Source organism: Onychostoma macrolepis, chromosome 08 (assembly GCF_012432095.1).
Source record: "Onychostoma macrolepis isolate SWU-2019 chromosome 08, ASM1243209v1, whole genome shotgun sequence".
In the NCBI taxonomy this organism is placed as follows: domain Eukaryota; kingdom Metazoa; phylum Chordata; class Actinopteri; order Cypriniformes; family Cyprinidae; genus Onychostoma; species Onychostoma macrolepis.
The window spans coordinates 9840158-9866156 of NC_081162.1; the positions used below are offsets into that span (position 1 = coordinate 9840158).

Here is a 25999-nt window from a genome sequence, read left to right on the forward strand (position 1 = left end):
TTCTAAGTGCAGCTTCCATTTACATGAATGGGGAGAGATCAAAATCTCCAAAAACTGTTTCAATAAAATTGTTTCAACAAACTATTTCAATAAGCAATTAAATCTGACATATCTGACTGGTATAAAATGATGTTTTTTTTTAACAAATCATGCAATCAAATCAACCAATCAATAAGTAAAATGCAAGAGGAAGTCGACTCAAAATAAAGGTTGCAAACTCATATCTATACTTTAAATTACTTAAAACCAAACTAAAATCACAAACAGGCAAAGGCAGAAACTCAAGATGAAGTGACTTATGAAAATGGCTATTGTGACATTAGTAAAAGTCCAAGAGCTGTCACGGGTGCTGTTTTGACCCTCATGCTGAAGTATAGGGGACGTTTTTAACTGAAGCACAATCAACGAAAGTTAAAGAACACTCTTAGCTAAGCTTGATAATCTCTAAAAATCATGAAAAAGTGCATTTCAGAAATTGAAATGCCTTCTCATTGTAAAACCAGGGATCGCTGTGACACTCGAGGGACAGATGGTTTCTACTCCACCATCGAAGTATTTGTACAGCATTTCATTATTAGGATCATTCTCGTTCTGTTGATATTGCTGTTAAAATGTCCTCTCATTTAGGGAAAACAGAAAAGGGAAGCTATAAAACTACAAGTGAGAATGTTATACAATAAAAGGTTGTGCACGGTTAATTTGCAGAGCAAAACAAAGAACTCATTTGCACACATGTGAGCTCAGAGACCCACGGGAAAAAGTCAATGGTATGCAAGTGTGTACTAACCCAGCTCACTGCTTAGCGGTGAAGTGTTCTCTTCCTGCTCGTTGGTCATAGAGCGAGTGACTCGTCCTTTCCGGTGACCGCGGCTGTTTGCGGTGCGCCGGCCTTTAGCGGTTACAGGAGGCTCTTTCTCCTCCCCGTCCTCACCAGAAGTATCATCTCTGCGAGAACAAAAAAAATATATCATTATCATAGTCGGATCATGCTCTTATCGCAACAAAACTACTCATACATCATATTTGATTATCAAATAGATAGACAGTTAGATAGACAGAGCGTAACAGTCAAAATTTCTAAAATCAGAGCATTCTTTTAAGAAAAAACGTTTGTAAGATATAATAAAATAACTTTTTGAACTGTTAACAGATAACACACACAACCCAAAAAAGCCCTACATGAATGTGAACACACTATGCAAATGCTTGCTCACTAGCTAGTGTATTCCCCTTCAGCTGTACAGCACAGTGTGAGGAAGTGGCTGTGGGATGAGCAGACCCTCATTTATCTTACCTGCACATTATCCATCTTGCAGATACAGTACTAAATATAGGAGCAGCAGCTGTGCCCGCAGGTTGTGAGAATCATGGGGGAGAGGTCCGAGAAATGCACAGACTCGGCTTAATGCACTCATTTAATGTATAGCTGGCATGCTGGGGCGTATACTGAGGCCTGTGTATTCGGGCCAGTGCTAATGTGCTCTAATCACACCCTGCAGTACTGCTGACTGCACAGGTTTAGTTTAGATTAATACATTGTTACCTGTACTTCCCTAGAGTATTTTAATATAGTGTGCACCTGCGAGTGAACTAGTGTTCAGAAACTAACAACTCAATAAATTAGGCTGAAATGATTCAGAACCAGCATCTGTGCATAGCCATTGTTCAGTGAAAACTAGACTATACTGTTAATATTAATCAAATTAGAAAGAGAGAAAACCAGGCTTTTTTGGTATTTATAATTTTAATAGTAATTTAATTTAAGTGTGTATATAAACTAAAAAATAAAGTATATTTTAGAAAATTTTAATGAATATTCTTTTTTTTATTTTATATACACATTTTTACATTCAGTATATTTAACTTTTTTTGTATAACTGTTTACTTTTTTGATTACTTTAACCGTTAAAATGAAATGAAATGAAATGAAATGAGTGATTTGGCACAAAAAATAAAATAAAATAAAAAATCTGGTATGGACAACTAAAATTTTGGTCAGGGCAACTCATGACCACAGTTCTATCCTATAGTCTGTAAAACCCAAACTGCTTAAAAGAGCTCTGAATCAGAGGACTTTAGCACTAGCATTGAGTGGCAAGTCAGCAGAATGCTTTTTCCACCTGCCGGTTATATAACTGTGCCTTTGCTGTTTAAGCTGAATCACAGAGAAAAACAAGCTGTAAGGCCACAGGTTCAAAGGATTTGATGCGAGAAAATGCAAGGAAAAAACAGCCGATGGATGGGTGTGAGATGAGAGGGAGAGAAGGCGAGTAAAAGAGAAAGATACTCACTTCATGCCGTCCTCTTTCTCATCTCCCTCTGCTTTGTCCTCCTCACGGTCTACCTCCTTCTCTTTCTCCTTGTCGTCTTTCTCTTCCTGGTTGTTGCGGTTCACCTGTTGCTGTGTCTGTTGGTTATTCTGTGAATGCAGCCAATCAAAAAACAGCAAATTAAAACATCAAAAATCTAATTCAAATAATCTAAAAAATTACTTTCATCCAAAAAAAAAAGAACATAGTTCTATAAATCTCTTTGTAAGAATAGCAAACACAGGTAGTGGTCCTAACACCCAGGCCTCACTTCTATGTATCTGGGTTTTCCTTCACATAAGAATTCCATTTTGAATTATGAGGCACCATAAACCATCTATTTTTGTCAGGAAAGAGAGAGTATGCTCCACTACAGCTACTACAAGAGGGAGAAATGGATGACAGAAAGATGAAGCGGGAGGGGACAGAGACAGAATCTGAGGGGACTGAAGACGGACAGATCAATGAAGTGAAAGTGCAGGAATCTCAACATCTCCATGCTCCCATTCTGCCTCAGAGCTTTTCAGTTTGACAGACGGCACCTCGTATAACCTTACGCACACACATATGAGGATAGTCACAATACAGGACAATTCACTTGAAATTTGAACAAATACATTTTAGCTAAATTATTCTTCCATGCTAACCAATTGATTCCAAAACAAGACAAAAAATAATGTGAAAATGGTAAAATTAGACATGTCAGCTGCCCACATCCCTCATTACAGCACTGCATGCACACACACACTCAGTTATTCATGCACAGTTAAACACACATATACAGACGCACTCATCCAAACAGTAACTTGCTTTCTGTTTTTCTGTCTCCCTTTTGTTCATGCTTTCTTTCACCCATCAGGCTCATCCCACCGTATCCCTCGATTTCTGTGTTTGTGGCACTGGCTGAGAGCGTTTTAATGCGAGCCCATTAAGATCAGGCAATATTTAATGACCTGAGCAGAACCGCTCCAGCAGCAGAAGACCAGTAAAACAAATGTGTTTGGGCTGTGGGCTCATTATTCTATCAGCTTTTATTGAGCCTGCTATTATTGCAGGCAGCACACACACACACAGAGCTCTCTTTCTAACAAGTTCACCTCGTGCTCTCCTGCTTTAAAACAAAACAAACATTTCATACACTCACGATGCAACAGTTCCCTGACTCTCTCTCTGTGCATGACCGCCCTCACACACACATACAGAAATTAATGAGTGTGTAAGATCAGGAGAGAATCACTGCGGACTCCAACAGGGCACAGAGCTAGATAATTACTTCATATGGTTTGAGCTCACTTTGAGGTGTGCGCCTGTGATACTCATTAGAATCATGCTGATTTATTTTTAATAACACGCTCTCATTAAAAAGACAAGCCGAATTCACACCGCCACTATAAACACTATAATCATGAGGTATGTGCTGTAAATGAGGGGACAAATCCACAAGCAAATAACAAATGTTTATATTATTTAATATACAGTAGCATAAGGCCATTGTCAACATGCTTGAAGTTTTCAGGGCTTATGCTGCGTTCCATTTAACTCGGAAAGTCGTAATTCCAGCTTTCAAATTGGAAAGTGCAATAGGACACCACTTGATGCAGGACTTTCAATTTCAACACTCTCACAGAAGTCTACAATTGGTTTTGCAGAGAGGTTTGTGACATCATGCAAAATGGCAGGACTTTAAACAAAAAACACAATAATAAACCTGTTTACAATGCATAAAATATCTTAAATGATCTTTTCTGTTGATAATCACACACCTCAAAAACAAGTTCTACCATTGGCTTTTTGTTTCTTTATACATCATTTTCCAATTAGGAATATCTTGCACCTAACTTTGAATGAAACGGAGCATTAAAGTGTCAAAGGGCATGCTGGGAGATGTAGACTCAGACTCACACTCACCTGGCTCCTGCCTCGGCGACGGTAGCTCCTGCGAACAATGTTCTTGTAGTTCTCATTCTTCTTAGTCAGGTAGTAGAACAGGACACACTCAGCCACCGTCTGTGAGCAGACACACACACACACACACAGAGCACTTCAAAACTTACTCGTTTTGCTCATACACTCTGATCATATTCATGCACACTGCCTGCAGTGCAAACAATGAGATGAAGAGGATGGTATTAATAAAGACGCAGGTGTACCTTTCTCTCCAGAAAGGAGGCTATCAGGGCAAAGTTTTTTGGGTGCTGGATAAACCTGCAGTGAGGGAGAGGAAGAGCTGTGATACAGAGCAAACACAACCTTCAAATGCTGTATGATCATCTTTAGGTGACTTTTGTGAAGGTGATGAGTGCGTTGATTCCTCTGGTACGGTTCCTCATTGGCTTATGCTTAAGAACTAGACTAGACTAGACAAGATCTCTCTCTCACTTCCTTTTGCTGCTGACCTCTGAGTCATGATCCAGAACCTTACAGAGCCTTTGCCACTCTCAAACCAAATATGACACAGATTGGTAGTGCTGCACTGAAATGTATTTCTTTTTTTTAGCAAAACACCAAAACAGCTTTTAATTTAGCCTAAAACAAAAGTAAAGGTTTGGTAATTAAATTTCAGCAACTGGGTAATAGAACTCAGGGTGTTGTGTTTAGAGGTGGTAAACCAGTCGTAGTCAATTTCTTGGGCAACAAGCCAGCTGAACAAATTTTCTCTAACATCCTTTTTGGTTAAAGTTAAGTGCGTTCACACAGCTGACAGAGTTACCTGTTGCGACTTATCCATCTTATGTGCACAAAATCGATGCTGACACAATCAATCAAAATGTGTCATCAGAGAAGCGCTAATTAATAATTTCAACCCTCTAATGTATTTGCAGGCAAAATCTAGGAATCTATGCAGCTGGGAATTTCATGAGATGATTTGCTATGTTGACCAATAGAAAGCTGCTTGGTTTAAAAGTGACTTTTGTGTGAGATGTGCTTCATACATCGCTGAACCTTTTTCGTCTGCAAAAATGCATTACATTTTGTTCTTGTCATATTAAATTTTGTGCTCAGGATCATTTATTATGATCCTGAGTCCAAAATGTTTGCCTCACAGCACTTTTTTAAGCTTAAAAGCCTGTGGTCATTCTAAAACTGTACCGCTTGTTTATTTCAGTTGAATGATCTTTTTAGTTTGCCTGCAGAGGACTGGAGGCGTCTGCTCAAGCAGCCGTGCTTACATCAGCACCAGCACAGAGATGTTCACGTTTCACCTAGTGCTGCACCACTAGCCAACTATCAAACATGACCACATGCACACAAACTGCTGAGCTCTCTAAAACCAGGAGAGAGTTGCTAAACCACACGTTGACACATTTCAGTACCGACTTCATAACTCCTCATTCCTTCAAGCAAAATCAACATGCACATCAATGCAAAGACGACAGAACGTACTTCTCACGAAAAGTGTCCTTCTCCTGTTCGCTCCACATGTTCATGACCTGTCTGTCTTTGTAGACCTTCATGGGATCGTTTATCAGCCCGTTCATGTTGATGAACTTTATCCTCTGCTGCTCGGCATCAAACAGCATGGGAGGAATCACAGCTAACTGACGCATCTGCTTCTCTGAGTTCTGCAGTGAAAGAGAGAGAGAGAGGGGGGAAGATGCAGTCACAAAAATGAAATGAAAATAAATATGCGACAAGAAACCGAGAAACTGTAATGCCAAAAGCAAGGCAGAGACAGTCAGCAAATATGTGGCCACTGAATCTTATGTCTGTGTTTAGGAAGTGCATCAGCCACAAAACCCTACTTGTTGTGTAAGAGACCTTTAGCTGTGAAGCCACTTTGATATTTGTGTACTTTTTCCAGACAGACACATAATCCTTTTACATTCATGAGTATGCTTGTCTATTGAGTCTAGCAACGTTTTCTCCAGAATTTTTACTGCAGTTTTGGTAACATATACACTACTGTCCATGTTTGGGGAGACATTTACGATGTTTTTGATGAAGTCTCTTATGCTCAGCAAGGATGCATTTGTTTTTTTTATTTGATAGAAGTATTTTGTAATATAATTGTTTTGCTGTCACTTAATTTAATGCATCCATGCTAAATAAAATTATTTCTTAAAAAAAATAAATACATCTTACTAACTCAAAATATTTAAAAGGTAGTGTATAATACTGTATATGATTTGACTAATATTTTATTAGCCAAAAAAATGCTACAAAGGCATATCTTTAACTATTTGTTGTCATATGAACAAACAGTTTTTGCTTCATTCACCAAATTCTCACTAAGTTCATTCAGTGAATGATTTAGATTATTTCAGATGGCTAACTTGTGAGCTGATTCATTAAAAGTTTACTGTATGCGAGTTAATCGTTCATGAATTAGATTACTGTTTTGAATGCACAACACAATAAGAAGAGATGTGTCTTGACTTTAATTCACGGTACAGTGTTTTTTTTTTATCTCCTCAAATTCAAACTGCAAGCTCACAGCTATGGTAAAATGTATTCTTCTATGGTGCTGTAGATTTGGCACTGAAAAGCAGTGCAGGAAACCATGCATTTATGCTAGCTGCACCCCTACCTCTTGCTCTGAGATGCCATCGATGATCTCAGAAACCTCATGTTCGCTGCGGGCTGCTGAGGCCAAACCCCCACCACGCTGAGCCACTCTACTGTAGAGAAACACATATAAATATAGATATAAGTACACTTATGAAACCACACATGACCATGCAAATGTCTCCAAAGCTCACAACTCACTTCTGCATGCGCTCCTGCAGCTCCCTCTGTTTGCGGATCTCAGGAAACTGTTTTTCGTAATACTCCCGCACTTTGCTCTCTTTGGCTCTGCGGCGTGGGTTATTCTCGATGCGCTCAACTTTCTTCTCCCAGGCCTCCATTAGCTGGTCATAGCGCTGGCAGAATTTCTGTTCCTGAACACACAAGTCAGAACATAAAGGGTGAATATCAAAGTCTAGACAGCGTATGCTGCAATAGACTCATCAAGAGAGGAAATATTAGAATGAAAGTAATTACTAAAAGCTCCAATCTAGTTTTTAACCACCCCATTATTCAATAACTACAATCTAACCACTCTTTCCTAACATTTAGATCCTCACTGGGATCCTACGGAAGGCTATTCTTGTTGTCCTAGTACTGAATAAACAAATGTACCCAATATTCAGGTACAGCGAGCAGCAACAGTGCCATCCTGCTATGTGTTTCTATGCGTGTATTTGAATGCCAATCACTTACCCACTGTTTGCGAGCATGATTTCTTCTTTTGAAATACAGAATGAGCTTCTTCCTCATTGCCTGATTTCTGCAAAAAGGGAATACATAACCATTAAGCAACATAAAATGCTACCTCTAAACTTCAGCTGTGATGCATCTCATCAATATTTGCTCATGCAAGAGAGTCCAAGTGTAAGCATCAGTGAGCTTTGTGCGACAGAAAGCAAAGGCAATCATATTTTGCATAGGTCTAGGACCCTAGATATGGCTTGGGTCCCTCCTTCAATGCAAAGTCTTTTTTTGGAAAGAGTGGAAGAAGTCTGATCACTTGGAAAAGGAACAGCACAAACAGCACTAGCAACATACCCAAGAACCACCAAAAATGTAACAAATTTAAGACAATATAGCTAAAGTTAAATGTTTGTTTGTTTACAAGAGAGTTAGCTAGCTAGTTAGCCAGGCAGCAATGCAGGTCAGATTAGTAATCATCTTTAATTCTCTCACTGCACACAGATTCATTTCTCTCACAGAGGTCACGACCATTAATCTACTCACTTCTTGTGTTAATAAATCCTACACAAGGGTGTGTTTATCTCCCAGCACTTTGCACACGGTGTATTTATGCCTACATGTTGAGGGAAATCGGCCTGGCATCATGTGCATTTGATGAGACACTGGTGCACTTGGCAGGATCTCTGAGTCATTGGTTTGTGTTTGTACTTGTGCGAGTGAGATTAAGTGTGTAGGTGCAGAGGTGGCACTGCATTACACAGCAGATGGCCTGCAGGATTAGCTGCTGTGCGAGACGCACTGGAACCTAGAATGCAGCTCAACGCCCATGATCTACCCACACATCAACTATTACACAAACATTTCCCACTGGTGCTGCTCAGGTTGATAAAGGACTCCTGAGAACAAAACTCTCAATTGTGTGTGATCAAAGAACAGCTGAAATACATATTCTATCTTTCTCTAACACATTTTTGCCTGTCTGTAAATTATGAAGCCAAATAACCCAAAAGACCACAGAAAGAGTAGAAGTAAGGGATTTATTAACCACAATAAATAAAGGCATGATCACACCTGCAAATGCAGATCCACTGTCAATGAAGTACAGCTCACACCGTTTTCAAAATAAGCAGCTTTCTGATGGTCATTGCAGCAAATTTGACCAACTTGAACCCAGGTGTATATAATTATTTAATTTATATCATTTTTGTTTATCTGTGCAATCATAACAGTTCAATAATGGTCAAAATAGTCTTCAGTTGCATTATGCACAGTGCTGAGAACCAAAATTTCACATAAAAGATGATAAAACAAATTCTGCAAGTGTGGGACTAAATGATCAAACATTTAAGAGACTGTAATATTAGAATATTTACTGGGCTCTACAGTCTTAAGTCGCTGGGGTATATTTGTAGCAATAGCCAAAAATACACTGTATGGGTCAAAATGATCGATTTTTCTTTTATGCCAAAAATCATTAGGATATTAAGTAAAGATCATGTTCCATGAAGATATTTCTTACCATAAATGTATCAAAACTTCATTTTTGATTAGTAATATGCATTGCTAAGAACTTCATTTGGACAACTTTAAAGGTGATTTTATCAGTATTTTGATTTTATGCACCCTCAGATTCCAGATTTTCAAATAGTTGTATCTCGGCCAAATTTTGTCTGATCCTAACAAACCATACATCAATGGAAAGCTTATTTATTCAGCTTTATTTATTCATATTTGAATATGAAGATGAAAACTTGTTACCATAGAAATTTCATAATTCTTGTCAGTAGTGTCACCAAAAACTAATACTAGCCTAAATAAAAAAAAACTCAAGCTCACTGAAGACAACGACAAAAAACTACAGTAGAACATATTAAATAAGAAATATTACATGCAATGTATAAAGTAATCAAATGTATAAAATCGCTGCATATTCTTCACTGTGCAAATTAAATATATATTTCTTCTTATTAATGTTACAAAAGTGGTTTAGTCAAGAGCAGTGAGCAGTTTTCTCTCTTTTATTGTTTAACATGAATGACAGACAGCAGGAATATTAGACTGCTGTCACTTTAAGAGCTGCCAAGCTGCAATATACTGTTACACATTTGTTTGTGTTTATGAGGATACTTGCAAAGACAAGCATTTTGACACATAAGTGTATTTCACTGTTCAAGGCCTATAAGGCATCAAAAAAAATCTGTTCAATGCTCCATGAGCACCATCTTCACGTGTGCACACCTCTCAGACAGCACAGCACTCAGAAACCGTCTCTCAGACAGTGCTCGCATATAGTGAAAAGAGTTCCGAAGTACAGCAATGTCACATATTCTTTATAAACGCTGCAGTAATGAAGGTGGCAAACAGTGTTAATTTTGGCAGGCATTTTTGATTTAGTCTTGGCCTTTACCTTGAGACAAAAAAGTTTAATAGTCTTAGTCACATTTTAGTCATTTGAGTCTTTCATAGTTTTAGTCGATGAAAAGTCATTGCATTTTTGTCAACTTTTAGTCATTAGGCGACTTTTAGTCAAACTGGAGTTACCAACATTTATTTTGGTAGCCATTTTATATGTAGTCTTCAAACAAAAATAGTCATTAATTCTTCTCTCTTTAAATCAATAAGCTTATGAGAAATTTGAATCAAGGATTGAATTTGGAAAAACTGGATTAAATATACATTTTTTGGTAGAGATACAAATTAAACTCATTTTTCAGATACAATAGGTTTACTTAACATGTATACATTTATTTAACATCTTTTGTTGGTTAACATTAATGACACAGATAGGTATTTAATTAGGAATTCTGTCCATTTAAGACGGATGCATGCAATAGGCCTACTTACCGACACACATTCAGTTTTCACCCACCTGTTTACGCTCACTTAAGCCATAACTGACTGGATTTACGTGAGATACTTTACACAATAGACATTTGGACTGCTGTGTTTATTTGAGCGCTGAGAAGTGATCGCGCTGTATGAGAACTGAAGAAGTGGAGCATGCGCCAGAGAGAGCACTTGTATCAGCGTGATTCCGCCTATCCCGCCTTCACTAACTTTAAGTTAATCAACAACGAATTGTGGCTCCCGGGAAAAACGGGACGTCTGGTCACCCAATCCCTAACCCTTCAGGTGCTGAGGCCATTGTTTCAGATCGTTAGTTCGCGTTTTGGTAGCCTATCCGTCCACTGCGGCTGTCATACTGAGACTAGATATGGGAACGCACCTCATCTGATTGCAATCCAATGACAGGGACGCACATTTTGAAAGACAAGACAGTTAACTTAGCCTATAGGATGTATTTTGAATGTCCAGTAGTCCTCAAATAACATTCTAGTCCCGTTTCGTCTTGTTAACGAAGACGCGGCATAAATTTCGTCATATTTTTTATCATCAGATAATATTTTTAGCTCGTCAACGTCCAGTCTTAGTCACAGAAAAAAGGTTTGTTAACGAATATTTTTCGTCGTCGTCTTCGTTGACGAAATTAACACTGGTGGCAAATATGCATGATTGTAATTGTTTAAGCTACAGATCTCTATGTCTCTCAGTAGATGGAGTTGTTTATGGTTCTGGATGAAACGAAGAGCGAAACAGAGAAGTATACTCACATCTTGATGTTCTCATGGTACTGCTTGGTATCAGACGGCTGGTTATACAAAGGCTGTAGGGGAGACAGATGAAAGCAGTGGAGTTCAGTTTCACACACACACACCGCGGTCACATCAATGCATCCCAGCTTTGGGAGAACTTCTCTTTTTCTACCGTCCCATTTTTCAGCCAAGCCCAGAAACACAGAGGAGAGTGTCCTCTCCAACACCACATCTAAAACCTTCTGCTATCATCATCATCTCTCACTCGTTTGAGATACCAAGCGAAAGATTTTTCTGTGGGGAAAACGGACATGTGGCAGTGTATCTCTTCTTTCACAAAGCGTATGATAAAAGAGGTGGCACCAGATGCGCTGTTCTATCATCTCGATTATCAAGGCATTATCAAGGTCACTTCCTGTTAGGTTTCTAATCAAATTGATTCTGAGTGGCGTTGCGCCAAAAGTCTCTGCACGAGGTCAAAGACATGTTGTAAACAAATAGGCAGCAGTGCATGTAGTCCCAGACACACAGGCTGAAGGAGTTCATATTTCACACTGTGGAGGTCATGTTACAGCTGTAGGTTTTCATACACCTCAAATAACACAATCACATAAAAAAACAATACATATTAAAAAAAGATAAATTAGGAAATCAGTTCATTCCTTTCAGAAAAACCTGTTAAACACTGTGAAAAATTCAGAGTAACACTGCAAAGAAAAACAACAACATTATAAACATGATTGTGAGACTTGTTGTCACAGGATATGATGGCATAAATTGAAGACCATCAACAATCGGCTGATGTGTCACCTGGCCCCATTACTCTTTGAAAACGACACTGTGCAAGAACATGAGCTGAACTGATACAAAATATATTTACTCTATTAGCATCATTAGCTCTTTTTAATAGAGAAGATTGATGAAAAAAATAGGGACAATGTGCGAAAGAAGGATAATACGAGGGGAAATGTGGACTCACCAGCTCTACTCGGGGTCCAAGTCCCTCCAGGATGCGATGAGCCTCCTCTGCCTTTTTCTGTTCAAAAAATACACAGCGCACATGTCAGTGGCACATCACCACAGCAACACACCTTACACTCTCTCTAGCGCACACACATAAGCAAGCCAGTGTATAAGGGATGTACTATTAATAGAGCTCTCAACAGAAGACATTCGCTGCCCTCTGCCATCTACCTCTCTCCCCTCACTCTTTGTGAAAGAGGAGAGAAAGAGGAGAGAGAGAGAGAAAGGGGGAGAGGGAGAGAGAAAGGAGGCTGGGGAGGTAATCCAATTAGATGCAATAAAGAAAGAAGAATCTATTACATTCTGTGCTGTCTTGCTCAAATGCAGAGAGAGCAAGAGAGAGAGAGAGAGAGAGAAAGTAACAGAAAGAGAAACAAAAACAGTGGAGACCTTATGGCTGGCAATTTCGTGTGTCTCTTCCACATAAACATACAAAATGAAAGCCCTAAAACTACATTTCCTTTCTCTCTCGCAAAAAAAAAAAAAAAAAACTCAATGCTTTAAGAGCAGCGATGGGCTTTATTCCATTATTTTGAGATGGGATAAATAGGGCACTTTCTACTAGTCATTCACATCTACTAGCCATTTTCCCGCAATTATCCAAACAGTGTGTGTGTGTGTGTGTGTGTGTGTGTGTGAAATATTATTATGCCCCAAGTACAAGCAGCTCACACTCTAAAATCATCTTTTTCATAGAACAGATCTGATGACCAGATGAAATGCTAATTTTTAACTGTCAATCTCATCTATAATAGGCAAACAATAATCAGCCAATCATCATTTTAAAGGGGACGTATCATGGAAAACAAGATTTTTTTCCCTTCACAATGCAAAGCCAGCTCTTTCACTATGCCAAACACATTCATTATAGAAAATAATAATTAAACTGAGTCACTCAAAAATCATATTATGATGAGCACAAACAAATATGACCGCCCACATTTATATAACATCTATTCAGAACACAGCAACGTGAGCCACCCTGACATATGAACTACATCAGCTGATTATTTTGTCAATTTATTTTTCATATTTCATATTTATTTTTCAAATTAGTGCTTTTATTTCCATGGGAGATGGAAAACATCTCTATTTCCATACAAAACCCTTTTTTGCTGCTGGAATCTTGACTAACATTATATAAAGTAAATTTCAAAGGAAAATAAGACAATTTCCTCTCCCACAATGAATCAGCGTGATATCGACACTTTAACAGAACTACTTTCTGTATTCTATCCCGTGGATTTCAGAGAGCATCGAGCACTTCCTGGAAGAGAACAGGAAGGCGTGAGTGCTCTTTGGCAGTATCGCAGCATGAGAGGCCTTAATGGATTAAGAGACGGTGGGTGTGATTAAAAGATCACAGCAGGACAGAAGCCAGAACCACCTGACAGAGGAAATGAACGAACAGACCTGGATACACTTGAGGCAGAGAACAGTAAAAGCCAGATAAAATTATGATGGAGATACATGAAGCTTTCCAAAAGGCGTGTTAAAATTTAGTACTAAAAACGCCCTCCAAGACGCATTAAAAAATGATAGCCAGTAATCCGATCACTCAAACCTCAGGAGGTGGTTTCAGATGCATACAAGATGTGACACGGCAAGAAAAAATTAAATAGAAATCAACCACCACAATAACAAAAAATGTGCTACAAAGGGAGTGGACTCTCAGATGGCCCAATTATTCAATAACTGTCATCATGTTTTGTGTGCCTGTACAGATGTTGGCAGATTATCGCAACCAAAACTTAACATATCTGCTATATAAAGTAATTGGAGTCAATGTTCCATTAGAAAAACATACAAAAGAATTTCACATCATAAACTATCAAATAAAAATAAATAAATTATATATATATATATATATATATATATATATATATATATATATATATTATTTATATACATAATATTATTTATATACACACAATAGCCCCAGTTTACAACCCTTTGCTGTAATCCTCCAGTCCAGCGTTCCTCAATAGGCGGACCGCGAAAAATGTTTCGCCCGTGCTAATTTCAAATAATGTCGCATGAAAATGCAGCATCAGAGAGCGACATTAACTTACATCGTGTCTACACTGGATGCGAGCAGCGCAACAAAATATAACAGATATTATAATCAGTGATGCTGTCTACACCGGATGCGGCGCTGTGCGACAAATCCCCGACAGTAACTGCTGACTCGTTCTATTTATGCCACAGCCTACTGACACAAAGTTCAAATGATTTGCAATGCTTTGTTCAGTGTAGATACTATGTGACAGCAAAAAAATGGCAAGTGAGAAGTAAAGAAAAGTGGACACGGAAAATAGATGATTCAATTGTGAATGGACTTAAAAGTTTTGAGTGAGTGAGTGAGTGAGACCGTCTTTGTTATGGATATTGGTTCGCAGTGAATTCACAGTTTTAACGTAGCCTAAGTTTGCTTTAATTTATTTTTAAGATCTGAGGTAAACTATCTATTGTTGCTTTCACTATGGCTATAAATCTCACGCAAAATAATATTCAAACTCACATTAGATACTTTTAACATTGAATAAATCACATAATCATTACCTGAGATTATAACTGTCATATTATGTATCAGATACATGAAATATATAAAAACCATTACTAAAATAGAATTCCGGGTCGCTAACTGTCACGGGTGGTTAGGACAAAAATTACATGGAAAAGATACTCATCACGTCACGTCTCGTTAGGACACTGTGTTACAGTTTGACCAAGCAGTTTTTAGTTTGTTCATTTGTTTTTAATATTCAACAGGCAAAGTTCTTCTGTATCTAAATGCAAAAATAGATTACTGGGGGAAAATATCTGAATATTTATCTTGTGACTTTTTTTTAAACAATAATATAATAATATATATTATAGTGGCACTTGACTTGGTATTGTTGGCAGAACACGGCGAAAACTAATTGAGGAACCTTGCTCTAGTCTCTCCCCACTAGAGGGACCACTAGCAACACAGACACATCGATGCTGCAGTATGCAGCACGCTGAGCTACTCTCCATGGCTGCATACCAAATTACACACAATCCATAGTATATAGTATGTAAGCTTGTAATGTAATGTACTGTAGACAAGTGACAAGGAATAATGTCAAATCTTTTACTGCTTACACTATGCAACAGAAGGGGGACTGATGGTAAAACATCAATTCTGGTGTATTGTCTTTAAAAAAAATTAAGAAATATGTACTTTGCCATTAAAAACATTAACAATATTTATAGTGCACAGTATGAGAATTAAAATGTATCCAGGGGTTCTGTTTGAGAAAGTCTACAGAGATGGACAAGTGGTGTGATTCAACACAATGGACTGCGTGTTTGAGTCATATGGTGGTTGGGGGTCAGTTCACCATCAATCGATTGCAACACCTCATTACACATTTAACAGCTCGTTTCTCTCATTAAGATCTGTCACAGCTGTTCGGCTTCTCTGAACTCCAATGTTCGTTTAACATTTATGTGTACTTGTCTAATGCAATATATCTGTGCATATATGTAATCAGATTCAGTGTTTTTTGTTCTCACCCTGTTTTCATCATAGATGATCTGGACAAGGCTGCGGTGTTTGGCTTCACTGGGTGGAGGTGAGATGGTGCGCTCTGGCTCCTGGGGTTTCGCAGCTTCTTCCTCCAGCTGTTGCTAAAAAAAACAAAAACAAAAGCAGAGTATGAAAGACCTTCCTAACAATCCTGACTGCTATAAATCAACAGTGAAAAAGGTTAAAAAATAAAATAAGAACTATATTGAAACTCTTATTTATACTAATAAAAGAGGACTAATGCAACCCTGCAAGAATAAGAAGCCAGACACAACAAGAATGCAATATTATGTGGGCTAATATTAACGCTATCCCCACATCAGAAGCACTGCTAATATCTGACAAGCTCTCTGATTGGCTGAGGAGCACTAATGCTTTAGCTAAGAGAGTCAGCGAGACAAATTAATAGTCAAAGATTGATGATCAACAGTAATTTCACAGCTTATACACAGATGCACACAGAAACGCAGAAGCCCTGGCTCCAATGAAATCCTGAAAGGTGCCTCCGTCTTGCAAACATGAGCCCTAACTCATATGGATCAGCTCTAGCGCAGGATCAAGACGCTGTGTGTGTGCCGAGTTAAAGAAAATAAACGAGCCGTCCCGCCGCCCTCGCAGACAGTCAAACACACGGTAATCTGATATTCTCACTACTTCTCTCTTCTCTCCATCACTCCCTCGCTTTACGTTGAAGTTTACCGTACCATTTAATTGCCCCAGATGTTTTAATGCTTGGAGTAAACCTAAGGGGAGAGGAGAGCGATGGATGGGGTCTGTTACCTCACTGAAAAAAGATGCCAAATCTTTCAGAAGAAAACAGTATGGGGTTGAGGGGCAGATGAGAAGAGGTTCTTTTTACTTGGTAGCGTGACTGTACTTATACAACCACTCAGACTCGAAGCCGTTTCACTCCCTCTCCAATCCTCCATCACCCCCTCAATGGACTAGCCCATGGAGCGCAGGTGGCTTCGATTTATTGAGCAGTGGTTTGGACATGGTCCAAAACCTCAAGTGAATGAGGGGGTCTGTTTTACAAGAAGACGGGGTCTGCTTATATATTTTCTGCAATGCCCTGATAAGCATGACTAGAAATATCTGAGAATACATTCTAATGCAACCTTAAAAAAATATCCTTGTAATGCATACAGTTACTCTTGTGCAAATTAAAAGACATAAAATAGGCGAATATACTTGATGCAATTATTCCACTGAAATAAGTGACCTAAAATTATACTGCTGCATTAACGCTTGAAGTAGACCACTGACTAATGGCACTGCCAAGAAAAAAGAGAGAGGGAGAGGAAGCCGAGAGAGGGAAGGAGACTGAGAGGAAAGAGAGGAAGTGTTTGTAGCAGTGTGTCCTGCTGAGGCAATAACCACACAATCATCACAACTCCACTCCGCACACACTCATCTACTATTGCTACTACACTAGAGTGTCCAGATTACATAACACTAACTGTACTGTGGATGAAAAGCATCTACTTATTGCAGCTCTGAAAGCTGTACTTGTCTTCATCTAAATAAAACGCTTTGCAAACTGTCCTGGTGCTTATTTTAGAAGGCCAACTTTTCTGAAATAAAACAAAAATGCATTCTAGGATCCTTTATGCTTGGGTTCAAAAGCAGGGATAATAATTTGAGATACCTTAGATTTAAGATAGCTGGGGTAAAGGTTACCTGTTTTTTACGCAGTTTACAGATCTGCTGCTCCACCATGGTGATCTCCCGATCCACACGGTCCATGTTCTGGATTAGCTCCTCTTTGGAAAGGCGAGAGGGAACCAGGTCCAGGTCGGGCTCCATGGGCACTGGGCTCACGGGAGAGATGGGCTCAATCTTTCCAATGGAACTGCTGCTGCTGCTGCTGTGCTCCTATTTAAACACACACAACATTCAGACTTGGTAGATGCTTTATTTTGTTTGTAAAAGTTGTGGTTTCAAATGGTTTTTACTCTAATGAACATTTACCACTCAAAACATTCACTTCTAGGGATGGGTACTGAGACCTGGTATTAAATTGGCCCCAGTGCTAAATTATGAAAAACATCGACAAGCTCTGACGTTAACAGTTCTGCTATCAGTGCAGAAGAAATTAAGAAAATACACAAACATTTATTATTGTTATATAGATATTATCTTTTAAATTCTACTTTAAATTGAACTTTGTTTCCTTGTTCATGTTCTTACTGTATCTTATTTTATGTACAAAAAAAAACACAAAAAATGCCTGCACACTGGTGCATTTACAAATTGTGTATATAACAAAAAGTACCGATAAGAATACCGTTAAAGTACCGGATCGATTAGCAATATCGGTAAGAGTAGCACTACTGTTAAAACCTTAACGATACCTTTACTTCTGATATTTACATCTGCTTAAAATCATGACACTTCTATATAGACAACTTTTGTTGCTAGCAATCTGCTATTCGGTACCATGAGTGCTTCGTAATACTAGTACAGATTAAAAATATTATTTCATAATATTAACAGATCATGTTGAAAACCGTTGTACTGCTTCATATTTTTGTGAAAACAGTGCTTATAGAAACTTTAAAAGAACCGCATTTATTTGTAACAGAAATCTGTTGTAACGTCATAAATGTTTACGTCACTTTTCATCAATTTAATGATCAATTTAATGTGTTCTTGCTGAATAAACTTGTGAAAGATACTTCAATAACTCGTTAAATGAAAAGATTCTCTTTCTAACACTCGTTCGGTATCTCACTATGGGAACGCCTCGGGCGTGACCGATCGCGGAAGCACCAATAACACCACGTCTGCCAACTATGGCAGACCAATCGCTGCAGCGATCAGGGAGTCCCACCTCCCTGTATATAAACCGCAGCTACCTGCCGTTTCGTCATTCTCGCTCTCTTCCCCGTGAAGACTTTGGAAGCTGGCTCAGCAGACTCAGGGAATCATTGCTCAACAGTTTACAGACGGAGCCGCAAGGTAACGTCCCAAACGCAGGATTCCTAACGTTTGTTGAGCTTCACTTAGAGTGGGGTAACTAACGCGTTACGGCGAGTTTTCTGCTCTAAGTTTTATACTTATTTTCCAAGTTTTGGGGGCGCTCACCACGCACCAAAACAGAGAAGGAAAAGAACAGCTCTCTATTGAAGCACAGCTCCTTACTAGTTAGCACGTTGTGGTGGGCTTTACGTACGAAGAGCGTGTAGGCCCCATGGCCACTACGAAAGAACTGGAGAGCCCTGGAGGAAAAGGTAATCCTCCCCATCCGTGTGCTTGTGGAATGTGGATTTCTGTGAAGGATTCACACGGCCTCTGCATCTCCTGTTTGAAACATGCTCAGGCGGCTCCGTCAAACCCCGAGGGCTGTCCTCACTGCTCGAAGTTCTCGGTTAAGACCCGAGAGCGGAGAGTCCGCGTGACAGTAGCTGGTAAGTCGGACCCATGCCTCTCTGCTCAACCCAGAGAGGAACCGATGGACTGTCCGCAGGCCAGCAGCTCGTGGGGAGAGATGATGGAGAGGGTGTCGCCAGTCCTTCCCCCGCTGTTCGATCCGTTAGCGGGAAAGGAAGATGACAAGGACGAAGTATTGTCAGCCATCCTCGAAGACGAGGATGACGACGATGAAGATGCTATTCTTCCCGAATCAGTCGTGTCCGCTGAGTTCACCCTCCCCCGTACAGACGGACACAGATCTACTCGAGGTCTGTCGCAGGGCCGCGGGTAGACTGTCGATCGACTGGCCATCACGACCGGCAGGTCCGGGGGCTGAAAGAGATCTGTATGATGGAAAGAGACTTCCGTCACGTCTCCCTCCATCGAGGCAGTTTATTCCAGCCGTCCTGGCTTGTGTGGCTGAAATGAAGAGGTTTTGGGACAAGCCTTTTTCCCACCGAGTGCCTGTTAAGGGCTTCTCGAGGCTAGATGTTCAGGGTATGGAGGATGTGGGGATGGCGGACCCTCCCCCTATTGAATCATCGGTGGCTAATCACTTGCACCCAGGTCGCCGGGCAGCGCTCTCTTCAACCGGAGCCTCGCTGCCAGGAAAAACAGAGCGTTTTGCCGCCTCGGTTTTTCAAAAGATCTATAAGTCATCGCCACTGGCAGTTCGTGCTCTGAACGCGACGTCCCTCCTTACTGCCTACCAAGCGGAGTTATTAGAGGAGATGGGGCGTCAGCTGGACTCTGGATCTCCCAACCCAGCGATCTGGGAGGAGATGTGTGTCATTGCAGATTTAAACCTGCGCACATCCCGCGGAGCAGTTCAAAGCTGCGGTCGGAGTATGGGCTTAGCGGTTGTGGGAGAGAGATCGCTATGGCTCGGTTTGTCAGGCCTCTCTGACAAAGAGAAGGTGGAGTTTTTGGATGCCCCTATTGATCCAAAGGCCATGTTCGGCGCGACGGTAACAGGAGGGAGGCGGGCGACCTGAGATGTCAGCTTGGCATCAGGAAGGGTTTGGAGACAGCACCCAGGGTTTCTCTGTCCCATCCCTGCAGAACGATTCCATTCTCCCTCCCGCGGGGAAAAGGAGAAGGAATTTAAGTGTAGAATTGACGTGTGCGGTCAGTTCAAAGTCCAATGTTTGCGGGGAAATGGCCCATGGTCTTCTGGTGCCACACCAAAGAATTGTCTCTCCCTCCACCTACGAGGTTTGTTCCGAGGAAGGAAGGACAAAAGTTCGCAAGCATCCCATCACAAATAAAGTTTTCTCTGACGCATCCAGGCCAAGTGTTGAGGGCGCAGAGTGGGATAAAAATAAAGAAGGATCACAAAAAATTAAAACAAATCACAAATAAAGACGAATCTTACTCCTTTACTGGAGCGGCATTCCCCTCCTTCACCACTAGGAGTGTGCTGCAACACCGCTAGTGAGCGAAGACGAGAAGGGCCCACTCGCAGCTCAGGCAGCAAACTGGCGCGGTTTTAACCACGATAGACAGGGGTTACAGGCTTCAATTCGCTGTAAAACCTTCTATGTTCAGTGGAGTGGTAATCTCAGTGGCCCAAGGGGAAGCAGCTCAGGTTTTAGAGGAAGTAATATCCTCTTTAATGAGAAAAGGAGTGATAAGAGTGATTCCATCGAGAGAAAACCACATAGGTTTTTACTCCTGGTACTTTGTGATTCCCAAAAGAGGGGGAGGTCTCCGTCCCATTTTGGATTTACGGGTCCTCAACAAACACCTCAGAAAATACAAATTCAAAAAGCTGTCGCTCAGAACATTGTGTCAGAGTATTTGTCAGGGAGATTGGTTCACCTCAGTGGACCTCCAGGACGCATATTTTCACATAGATATTTTTCCTGCTCACAGGAAATATCTGAGGTTTGCTTATCAGGGCACAGCATAGGAGGATACAAGAATTCCCTTTGGCCTCGCTTTGGCCCCCAGGGTTTTCAGCAAGTGTGTGGAAGCGGCTCTGATGCCATTGAGGAGTGGAGGGATCAGAGTCGCATCATATCTGGACGACCTGCTCATCTGCACGCCGTCCCCGAGGCAAGCAGAGAGCGATACGAACAGACTAGTGACACATCTGGAGAGACTAGGTTTCAGAATAAACCAGACGAAGAGTTGTCTAACTCCTGCACAGGAAAGAGTCTACTTGGGTCTCAGGTTGAATTCAGTGACGTTTCGAGCTTTCCTATCAGAGGATCGCATCAAGACATTTCACAGCTGCCTCTCCCTTTTTCAACGAGGGAGATGAGTCTCTTTCAGAATGTGTCTTCGGCTACTGGGTCTGATGGCCTCAACACTGTCAGTGGTTCCCCTGGGACTGCTGCAAATGAGGGATTTTCAGAACTGGACAGCATCACAGGGCATTCGCTCAAAGAGTCGTCTCAGCCACAGAGTGCGCATCTCACCAGAATGCATGAACGCTCTCCGTCATTGGAGAGCTCCGTCTTTTCTCAGGACAGGTTGCCCTCTGGGTCCTGTTATGTTAAGGAAAGTGGTGACGACAGATGCATCTCTCACGGGCTGGGAGGCGGTGTTCAAGGGCAGAACAGTGAGAGGAGTTTGGTCTCCCGCACTGAGAGAGAAGCACATACATTTTCTAGAACTACTAACAGTGTTACTAGCTCTGAGACATTTTGTGCATTTTCTCAAGAATCATCATGTATTGGTCAGGACGGACAATACAAAGGTGATAGCCTACATAAATCAGCAGATAGGAGTTTGTTCTCACAAGCTTCACTTGTTAGTGAAAGAACTAATTATGTGGAGCAGCAGGACCCTCCTGTCGTTACGCGCGACACACGTTCCAGGAATAATGAACAGGGGAGCGAACTTACTGTCCAGGGGGAATCCTCTGTACGGGGAGTGGAGACTCCACCCCCAAGTGACTCTCAGGGTGTGACAGAGATTCGGCCATGTTCTCTCTGGCCGGCAACGATGCACCGTTGGGTGTGGATGCTCTAGCCCACGAGTGGCCAGACGTGTTACTGTATGCGTTCCCTCCGTTGAGGCTGATCGAACCGAGGGTTCGACAATACAAACATGTAATGATTCTGATCGCGCCATACTGGCCGGGGAGAATGTGGGTCGCGGAGATTGCACAACTGCTCTACGACCAGCCATGACCGTTACCAGCACGCAGGGATCTCCTCTCACAAGCACGGGGGGAAATATTTCACCCCTCCCCTCAGAAACTAGCTCTCCGGGCCTGGACCATGAGAGGCTAAATCTGGATGCAGCTGGGTTACCTCCGAAAGTGATAGAGACAATTCAGAACACGAGGGCTGCCTCGACACTTTCTTTATATAATCTCAAATGGAGGGTGTTTGAGGGATGGTGCGCCGATAGAAACATTGTTCCTTTCTTGTGTTCAGCTTCGGATGTGATGCGCTTCCTACAGGACCTTCTGGACAAGGGCAGAGCCTTTTCTACAGTTAAGTTTTATCTGGCCGCTATCTCGGCATGTCATGTGGGTCTTAACACGGGTACTATTGGCCAACACCCTCTTGTCTGTCGATTTATGAGAGGGGCACGTAGGCTACACCCAGTATCGAAGCCGCTGTTCCCACCTTGGGATTTGTCCATAGTTCTGAACGTGCTCTCAAAAGCCCCTTTCGAACCCATTGATAACATTGCCTTGAAGCTGCTCACTTTAAAGACGGCTCTGTTACTTGCTCTCACTACAGCAAAAAGGGTGAGTGAGCTACATGCTTTATTTATTCACTCCTCATGTATGATGTTTGCTCCAGGGAGTCAAAAAGCAACTTTTAGACCTAACCCGGCGTTTGTGCCTAAGGTGTTTGATCAGGCTGGTGCAGTTCAATCAGTGGACCTGCTAGCTTTTCATCCACCGCCCTTTTCATCCCCAGAGGAGGAGAGGTTACACAGTTTATGTCCGGTTCGTTCTCTGTATACGTATGTTCAGAGAACCCGCACACTTCATAAGAGCAATCAGCTATTTGTCTCGTGGGCTGACTCTTACAAAGGAAAGGCTATCTCCCGTCAGCGCCTTTCCCACTGGGCGGTGGAGGCTATCGTGTTATGTTACAATAATATGAATAAAGAGCCCCCAATAGGATTACGAGCACACTCAACTAGAGGTATGGCTACATCCTGGGCTCTGTTTAAGGGCATTTCTATTCAAGAAATTTGCACGGCAGCCAGCTGGTCTTCTCCGCACAAATTTGCTCGTTTCTATAGACTGGATGTGACAGAACCATCTCTGGCCCACTCAGTTCTGGGAGTGAGTAGTCAGGGGGTATAATGCAATTTATTAAGGGGAGTATTCCTCTTGCATTCTGTTTCACCTCAGTTGGGGTTTATGATTCAGATAATAACCTACTCTTTCTTCAGTCTGCTTCGTCAGCATATCGGCAAAACAGGAGTGGTCTATATCCCATAGTGAGATACCGAACGAGTGTTAGAAAGAGAACGTTAGGTTACTGACGTAACCCCGGTTCTCTGATAACGTGAAGTGAGGTATCTCACAAACATTGCCCTCCTTGCCTTACTGCACGGAGAAGAGATATGCGGAGAATGACGAAACGGCAGGTAGCTGCGGTTTATATACAGGGAGGCGGGACTCCCTGATCGCTGCAGCGATTGGTCTGCCATAGTTGGCAGACGTGGTGTTATTGGTGCTTCCGCGATCAGTCACGCCCGAGGCGTTCCCATAGTGAGATACCTCACTTCATGTTATCAGAGAACCGGGGTTACGTCAGTAACCTAACGTTTTCGTCACATCTTAAATTACTTGTTTTAATCACAGTCAGGTAAAAATAAGTCACAATAAAACAAGCCGCATCATTTGAGAACTCCAAGTCCACAGCATAAACACATTTCAAGGTTTCATTGCTTAGGTTTGGGGATTTGAACAAACCCCTAACCTCAAGCATGAGCAATAGCAATAGTGATGCATGCCTTGGCAAGCACCACTAATTAATGCTATTCAGCATTTCAAGGTTTTGACATTTTGGGTTCCTGGAAATAGATACAATGCACTCGTTCTTCTCTCGTTCAGAACTATGAAAAACATGGTTACAACACAGTACCGCTTAGAGACTGTTTAGCAGTAAAAGCCTCACCTCTTATAATAAACTGGTGAATACACACAGCAGATCAGTGTTTAAGGCTATTGAATATTCAGCTAGTTTAAAGTGTGGTAAAGAGCATTTGGGTTCATTCTCTCACATGAAAAGAATGTTACATAAGAGTAGTGTCCAGGGAGGGTGTCTGCTATTCTCTCTTTCACCACCCCTTAAAGATCACTCAGGCAGATGCATGGACTGGACACAATCACACAACAACAACAAGACTAAATATAAAATATAATAATAAAAAAATAATAATAATAACCAGTTTTAAACATGAAATTACATTTAAATAGATTTAGCCTATAATTTATGGCACAATAGACAAAGTAATCTTTCATAATTAATCTCATCTTAATGAAACCCCTGACAATTAAAATGTGTTGCCCCAATTCCAGATTGTCCATGGAAAGAGGGACAGCCTGAGAGCTCTGCTAATGTTCAAAACACATTCCTAGAGGCATTCCAAACTTCAGGCAGGATTTAACACTTGAAAAGGATTTGATAGAGGAGTCACTTTAGGACTCAAAGCTGTATACACACACACACACTCACTCACTCACTCACTCACACACGGTGTAGAATGAAAAGTGCCTTGTTAACCGCACACAATTACTTTCAAGGACAAGCACTATAATCCTGCCAAGTCTCAGTAACAAGATCCAACCAAGAATCAGAAATGTGTATATGAGAATTAAAACCCCAAGCAGCTTTACATAAACACAAACCTGAGTGCTAAGACATGGATATGCACTGCAGTAACCTTCACACAAACAGATACAAGTGCCAACACACACAGACTGACTGAAACTCCTTTCGCAGGGTAAAAGTGGGGCAGAGACAAAGGTGTGGTGTGTGTATGTGAAACTAAAGGTGTGTTGAGTGCTTATCCCCATTTATTTCTCTATGAAGTGCTGTTCAAACATACACACATTCATTTAACACCTATAAGTGCATTTGTGAGACTTATTCATTTATCAATCAACCAAGTAATTCAGGCTAAAAGAGACTCACTAGTAAGTGTACAGTTCAAAAGTTTAAGATCAGTGAGATTTAAAAAAAAATAATAATAATAATTTCAGCAAAGATGCATTAAATTAGTCAAATGCTGTTCTTTTTAACTTTCTATCCATTGAATCCTACAAACAAGTACACATTACAGTTTCCACAAAAATACCAAGCAGCACAACTGTTTTCAACATCGATAATAAGAAGAAATGTTTCTTGAGCAGTAAATCAGAATGACACTGAAGACTGGAGTAATGATGCTGAAAATTCAGCTTTGCATCACAGGAATAAATGACTGTGAATATTAAAATACAAAATGAGCATGTGTGATGATTTTTTTTTTTTGGTCACTTTTTCATCCAAGTTTTAATTTCAACTGTAAACCTCTGTTGGGCAGCACTTTGCTGACCAAATATGAAATGTTTACATAGTTTTATGTGTAAAAATTAGTCAGAACTAATTTTTTTCCCGCCAAAGCCGCCGGTTCATGTGATTTATGAGTGATGTAAATGACTGCTGCTCTTGTGATAGCACGCATGTTAACTGAGGGAGAGAGAGCAGAGAGCCCTTCCCCGCGCTGATGATGAATAAAATGCACCACATATCTGTTGATTTCTTTGACTTGATAGTGCGGTAGGCCTAATTCAAGATCGGACTTATATCCATTTTTTGTGTTGCCAAATGTAACAAATCAGATGGATATTCGATTCGACAAAACGCATAAAGTGACCAGGTGTAAACAAGCCCTAACTGCCTTTCCTCTCTCTCCCTCAAAATCAATTGACATGATAGTAAAAG

At 40.8% G+C, this 25999-nt stretch overlaps 1 protein-coding gene across 3 annotated transcripts in view; it reads right to left on the reverse strand.

Moving 5' to 3' along the window:
- ncor2 (nuclear receptor corepressor 2) overlaps positions 1–25999 on the reverse strand; it is a 116042-nt gene that overhangs the window by 32146 nt on the left and 57897 nt on the right. For 2 of the 3 annotated variants that reach the window (XM_058785919.1, XM_058785917.1), the window contains exons 5-16: positions 17355–17549; positions 15662–15775; positions 12075–12131; positions 11114–11166; positions 7512–7578; positions 7017–7189; positions 6838–6928; positions 5694–5872; positions 4460–4514; positions 4212–4316; positions 2292–2419; positions 788–945 (exon numbers count right to left, since the gene is read on the reverse strand). In XM_058785919.1, the coding sequence (XP_058641902.1) occupies positions 788–945; positions 2292–2419; positions 4212–4316; positions 4460–4514; positions 5694–5872; positions 6838–6928; positions 7017–7189; positions 7512–7578; positions 11114–11166; positions 12075–12131; positions 15662–15775; positions 17355–17549 (1375 nt within the window). The remainder of the gene's footprint in view (positions 1–787; positions 946–2291; positions 2420–4211; positions 4317–4459; positions 4515–5693; positions 5873–6837; positions 6929–7016; positions 7190–7511; positions 7579–11113; positions 11167–12074; positions 12132–15661; positions 15776–17354; positions 17550–25999) is intronic. The other variant, XM_058785918.1, reaches the window with a different exon arrangement.